This window comes from Lygodium microphyllum, chromosome 13 (assembly GCF_053477565.2).
Source record: "Lygodium microphyllum isolate KBCC chromosome 13, Lygodium_microphyllum_v1.1.10, whole genome shotgun sequence".
Classification (NCBI taxonomy): domain Eukaryota; kingdom Viridiplantae; phylum Streptophyta; class Polypodiopsida; order Schizaeales; family Lygodiaceae; genus Lygodium; species Lygodium microphyllum.
The window spans coordinates 74,411,044-74,417,738 of record NC_141147.1 but is presented as its reverse complement, the minus strand read 5'-3'; the positions used below and the strand labels follow the sequence as shown (position 1 = coordinate 74,417,738).

Below are 6,695 nucleotides of genomic sequence, written 5' to 3'. Positions count from 1 at the left end.
CGTAAGTCCTCGTTGACTTGTCATTACTATGGGAAAGTAGGGCATATTTGGCCATAGTGCCATAAGATGCATGAGGATAAGCGCAAAGAAAAGAGCAATGGTAAATTATAGGACAACAATGATAATTGCAACACTGTCCCTAGCAAATCAAGAGTTAAGATTAAAGAGATTAATGTTGTGCAGACTGATTCTAATGATGATTTCATACTTGTAGCTTCTTCTCTTGATACTTCATAGATAATTGATGCTTTATCAAGGTATACTCAATGTTGGTTCATAGATTTAGGGTGCTTCCTTTCATGTGACTCCTCATAGAGAGTGGTTTCACTCCTATCGTAGCATGACTAGATTTGTTCTTTTAGATAATAACTTGGCATTGGAGATAGTTGGTATTAGTGATGTCAAACTGTGGTTTGATTCAAGTTGCATATTTAATAGTTCCACATGTATCTCTATGGTATTGTCGCCTTGGGCACATGTCCTTGAAAGAAATGAAAATGCTTACTTATTTGCAATATCTTCAGTCCCTTGACTATAAGTACTTTGAGTCTTGTGATCATCGTTTATATGGCAAATAGACACAAAATACACATAAAAAGTCTGGTATGACATGCATGGGTAAGCCATTGGCTATTGTTCATTTGGATGTATGTGGTCCCATGCCATGCAATTTGTTAAGTGATGCGAAGTATTTTGTTACTTTTAGTGATGTGAAGTGATCGAAGCTTTTACTAATGTGAATTCTGATGGCAAGTCTTGATCTTCCAAAACAAATTTATACATACTTGTATCCTAGTTTTCATCGGTATTCCCTTCATCTCTTTTAGTGTCACTTTATCTCATTCTAATAACAAGTTTGAAGAGTGTTAGATTAATGAAGTTTGGGGTTTTCTTCCTTATCTATCTTCAACTGAAACCCTTTAGGAACTTGAGTTCTTAGTTGATATTTAAAGCATTGGTGATGCAATGCTAGAGGAAGGACCTCTTAAGCCCCATACTATTTACCACAAGCTTGCTACTAGAAATAGAAAATATCAAAGCATTTATAGAACATTGGAAGTATACATATTTAGGAATTGAAATTTAACCCTTCTAGTCTCTTTGTAAAATGAATTTCATACCACATATTTCATTTCACTTAAAGAGTCATAAAGCAAGCTAGATCTTATTCTTTCAAAAAGGTATACTTTTGCTAGCATATCTCTTTAGACATTAGACTGATGAGATTTAAGGGAGATCGCCATTGGTGGTTGGCAAAAGATTGTTTTCCTATGAAGAGAGTAGGCTATTAGCTACGTTGTAATATCAATGCTGCATCCAAATAAATAAATAGAGGAAGAATAAGGCCATAACAAAGATAAGTGGCCATGGCAAATGGTGAAGTCAAGAAGTTTTCATATATGTTGTATATTCGATACGTTAAGAGAAACGTATTATTAGTAACTTTCATAACTCATCTTGGCCATCAAGTGAGGTTCACCAACACAAATGCAAAAATCCTCGACGGTATTCATAAAGCTATTGGAAAAGAAGAAAGAAGGAACAACCTGCATGAGCTAAGTTCTCTTGCAACCACCATGAAAGGGTGAGTAGGAGTGAGAGAGAAGAGCATAAGTGGAAGCAAGTGCAAGAGCTATGGAGGTTTGAACAAGAGAGCAAGATTGGTGTGTGGAAACTTGCAGCAGTCACAATGTAGGACCTACATTCCCTGTATTATTGTATCATAATAAATAATAAGCAATAAAGATGAGAGTGATGAGTTGTCATAACATTTAAAAAGATTTCATTGCCACATAATCTAAGCTTTATCAAAAAGTAAGGTCAAGGCTCAAATGTTTTTTGGTTTCAAGTGCAATCAAGGAAATGTTCTCAAAATGACATGTGCTCCAAAGTATATATGTAAAATAAGTTCATATCATAATGCTTGTGTCTTGTGAATCCACAAGTTAGCTTTTTTCAAATAAGAAACTAATTGTGGAAACAATAAAACATGTATTATATCCCACAAAACCCAATATAAGAAAACCTTAAGCCTAAAGTTTAGAGTCAATTGCAACATTATTTGTTAGTTTTAGTGCGTAGTTTAGTAAAGTCCTTCCAAACTACTAGTAAGGTAGTTATCTACTTTAGCATGCAACCATTAATCACATATCATTGTGAAAGATAAGTTTCTAATTAAGACCTTAAAAAGGTTCTGTGATGATACAACACGAACATGGTGAACCATGAGAGGCACCATCCAATCGCTATTATAAATTGACCTCAAAGCTCATTGACTCTATCTCTTCAATCTCTATACCAATTGGCCTTAAATCGACATTTCTAAGGATAGAAAAACATCCCACAAAGAGAAATATCAACCCAAATAATCTCATGTAGATACGATTGTTGCCATTATGTCCAATGAGGATCACGAATGAGCCTCCTTACAAATTGTCTTCAAGTGGAAAATTCCTCACTATGTGAGACTAGATGAAAACAACACAAGGTTCTTGTGTCCCTTTAGTTACAAATGCGATTATTCGTGTACTTAAAAAATTTGTGGATCTCACGAAAGCCAAAATTCAAGTGGCCATGGTAAGTGTGCACACCGCACCTTCTCTTTACATCATGTTAGCAAAAGAATGGCTTTTAATCTTGGTGGAGATTTATTCATGAACTGTTTAGCAAGAAGGTAGATCAAGTGGCGGGGGTTCAAGAGTTTGCTGAGGACCAACACCATTGTTGACTAGGAATGCTGTTTCTAAACCCCAGCTTGTGTGCACCTCCAAATGGCAATGCATGAACCATATACCTGATCCTCATAACATGAATGCATTAGAGTTCTTTGTTTTTTCAAAATTTACCAACTTCATAAAATTAGATAATGTATATGAATGCATATGGACTTTTACAATCCATGAATATGTATGTCTTGCTATTAGCAACAATATATTGATAAGTTTAAAGTGCTTTCAAAAACATGTGAAGGCTTTTTTACATTTCCACTTGTTCTCATGAGTTTTGCGCATCTCCAATCTTAGCTATAGGATCGGTTCTATTTTCTCTTTACCCCTTTTAACTATACTAAAATAATAAATATTTACCTGGATTATCGGCTAGGAAGCGTATTGCTACCCATCCTCCCTTTGGAACATTGACCGTGTTGCGCTCTGGAGGGTCCACCAAGTTGAAATTTTGGGGATCTAATGTGCCATTGTAGTTGCCTATGCCCTTACCCACGATGAAGAAATTGAAACCATGGAGATGGATGGGGTGACTCTCCGTCCCAAGGATGTTGGTACCTTGCAAAACAAGTTGCACACTAGAGTTGAAAGAAAGGCGGCTAACTCTCGTCCCTCTCAAAGGGGCTAGATTCCTAGGTTGAGTCCCGGTAAAGTTGAATTGTATAGCAGGATTGTCTGGAAAGTCAGTGGTGAAGATGCCATTAAGGTTCTTCCTTAAGAAGTAGGTTTGAAGTAGAGCAGTATTGGGAAGGTTAAATGAGATGTTGTTTACGGCTGCTGAGAACTTGCCACCGGATGGACCTTGACATTGCTTATTATGTGGGCATGGTTTTCTTGCTAGTCCAACCGTGAAGAATAAGTGGCGGTCCACAGTTTGGGGCACTTTAGCTGGGTATTTGTGTGAGTTGAGGCTTCGAAGGCTACTACTAAAATTGTTAGCTATGATGGTGTCATTGTAAGGTGGAAGGGTTGGCATTAGTGGTTGTTGTTGCATGCTAGTATTGGATCCTGAGAAAAACCCCTTATATTCCAAAACTCCAGTCGCGGTACTATTGTCAAAAGGAACTGTGGGGCCTGCTGAGTCATAGGCCCTTGCTGCAATGAAGTACCTGATAGACATCGGAAACATTTCTTTATGGGTGAGCATAAGCACATAAAATCAATACTTGTGTAACTAGCAATTTAAATGGAGTTCAAACAATCAATATTGCATTTTTCTCTTTCAATTTTCTTAATGTATATAGAACTACGATTATGTGCCAATTATGGAACCTTATCACCCGAGATTACCTGTCGTCTTGTTGGGTGGTGCTGAGTAAGGCATTGGTTGTTTGGCCAGGAGCAATCCGAATGACATTCGTGGAAAGGGGTTTTGTATACGATGCATCGACCTCCACCACTAACAGTGTGTGGTTTGCAATGCTGAGGAAAAGCTCCTGGTTTAGCCCGGCATTCACGATTCTCAAAAGATAGGTCTTATTCCTCTCAACGTGGAGCTTAAACATGCCTAAAATAATGCATTGAAGATGTTAGTAGAAGATGGAAGCATATGTGTATGGTGCGCTGAACTCGAGTTTCAGACATAATGTCACTATAGCCAAAGTTCAAAGTGTTTTGTAAAATGTAACAAGAGCGGGTTTCAAAAACAGGGAGACCTTGATAGATACACATATTTCAGGTTTAGGAGCCTATAGTTAGTTTCAAATGCAAAGGTCAAACGATCCTAGTCCACACCTCATGATCTTTCCTCGTGTTTTGTGGTGAGAAGTCGGCGATATCTTGAATTGTGTGCACCTTCTTACCTTTAGAGGAGCAATTGTATAGAGCTCCAGGCTCGCCGTTGATGGTGTAAGCATCAGAAACGTTGGGGCCAGCTCCCGATTGCAACGCTTGCTTGATCACCAGTTCCGTATCCGAGTTCCACCATTCACCTAACATGGCATTTTGAATGAATATTAAATGGCTATATGTACTAGAATAATTGAAGCTTAGTTTGAAGGCAATTTGAATCTGTAACTACGCAAATAGAATTTCTTTCAAACTTACCAAGAACCAAAGGTATTTCCTTGGTGGGAGTTGGGAAGGGATAAGGTGTGTGGAGTTCGGGGAGGATGACAAGAGCCCCGTGGACGGTGGCGCGCATCCAAGATATGTGGGCATGCCAGAAAAGGGTCCCCCTTTGGCCGAGCAACGTAAAGTTATAGAGGTAGTTGTGGCCGGGCTGGATTGGACATTGGGTAATGTAAGCCGGTCCATCGAACCAACCGGTGCGTAGTTGTCTAACTCCATGCCTTGAAGAATATGTCAAGGCACAAGGGGAAGGAATTATGGACATGGATAAAGCGATAAGAGAGAAGGCGTGCATGTACTACGGCGGTCTATCGTGCTAATTCATTCCCATTTTGAAATCACGCATTCGATTCCACCACCGAAACCTTTGCTGTTAATCAGGAATTAGTGACAAGGCCTTACCAATGGATAGTTATGTTCTTATCGGGCAACTCGTTGCTGACTTTGATGAGCAACCGATCCCCCTCACGAGCATATAGGGTTGGGCCAGGGAATTGGTCGTTGATGGTCACGATGCGTTTTGTGTGGCAAAGGCGGGTAACATTGGTGTACTTGACCTGATTTGGGAAAACATTCGTATATAAGCAATGTCAGATCCACAACATTAACGAGATCGAAGGGGCGGTATCTTGCGTCTCATGAGATGTTGTGGTGCCGATGGTTTATGAACTCTATTATTTTTTATATGTTTTTCAATGGGGAAAGAGCAAAAGCTAGCTAAGCATAAGTGTAATACGTTAATGTGTGGAAGGAAACATAAAAACTTAGTAGGGTTCGTGAAGAAGGCTTTGCACAATTCGTTCGACTTACATGGAACGCAAAGCGGCGAGTGAGAGGAGCTGGTGGTCGATGACCTATACGGGGGTGGTGGGGGTGGTGATGGAGATCAATATCTGCAAGGCTAGTATCGTGAGGAGGAGCACTAGCCGCCGCCGCCATGTTCCATGCAGACACGAAGAAGAAGGAGCAGAACGAGAGGCATAAGAAGGTCATGCTTCGAGATAGAGAAAAGACGGCCATGGCGCCGAGAGGGTCTCTCTCTCTCTCTCTATGCCTGCGCGACTAGCTGTGTAGACACAGTACTACTGATCAGAAAACGCGCCTGTGTGGATTATATCATGTAATTCTGACCTTACCTTAACCTTACTAGTACTGCTCATCGTACATCTAAGTGGGGGGGGGGGGGGGGGGGGGGGGATGCATGTGTGCGTGTGTCGTTGTTTGTTGGGCCAATATGCAAGATCATCGCTTTTGCTTGAAGAAGCCAGCTTGCAACTCTTGCCCTTCACAAAATCTCACTCAAAGATGGAGAACGGTTCCATCTTAATAGGCCCACCAAGTCTAGAAGACGTCCGCCCTCTAAGCAAATTTTTATGTTTCTTTTTTCCCAAAATGATTATTATGCACAAAGGACTTACTTGCCTTGGCCATTGGTTAGATTGATCGGGCAAATAAGTCTCCACTCTTGCAAAGGGGCCTAATAGGATGCCTGCCTTAAAGTAAGTGGACATTTTAGACTGTCCAATAGGAGAGTCGGATGTTGGCTTCCATGTCATGTGAATCTTTTCCCATAATTTAGAAGGTTGAGCGAGGATCCACGAGTTTGTAACTAATGCACAAAGTTTGAGTCTTACAACCTGGATTCTAATTGACTCCTTCTTACAAAAGATGTGAATGATCCTTAGAAGCAAACTGCCAAGGGCGTGATTAGGTTCCAACATTGAAGTGTTGGAACTTGCACTAGTCTTAAAGTCCTAATCTAGCACATGTACACGCACAAAAGGGTATACAGGTCATAGGTGTAAATCAAGCGGAACCAATTGAACATTCATTCCATCCTAACAGCCCCACCACATCTAGAAAGAGTCCACCCTTTAAGTAGCATGCTTTTTCTTTTAT

At 40.1% G+C, this 6,695-nt stretch overlaps 1 protein-coding gene across 1 annotated transcript; it reads right to left on the bottom strand.

Annotated features, from left to right (window-relative positions):
* Positions 1 to 2,310: 2,310 nt before the first annotated feature.
* LOC148026776 (laccase-4-like) lies at positions 2,311 to 5,933 on the bottom strand. Its single transcript, XM_087691272.1, has 7 exons — positions 5,607 to 5,933; positions 5,199 to 5,353; positions 4,773 to 5,017; positions 4,529 to 4,657; positions 4,017 to 4,233; positions 3,087 to 3,835; positions 2,311 to 2,794 (listed from the first exon to the last, which is right to left on the bottom strand). The coding sequence occupies exons 1-7, from the start codon at positions 5,814 to 5,816 to the stop codon at positions 2,664 to 2,666; spliced, it is 1,836 nt and encodes a 611-aa protein (XP_087547398.1). The 5' UTR covers positions 5,817 to 5,933; the 3' UTR covers positions 2,311 to 2,663.
* Between the last annotated feature and the right edge of the window lie 762 nt (positions 5,934 to 6,695).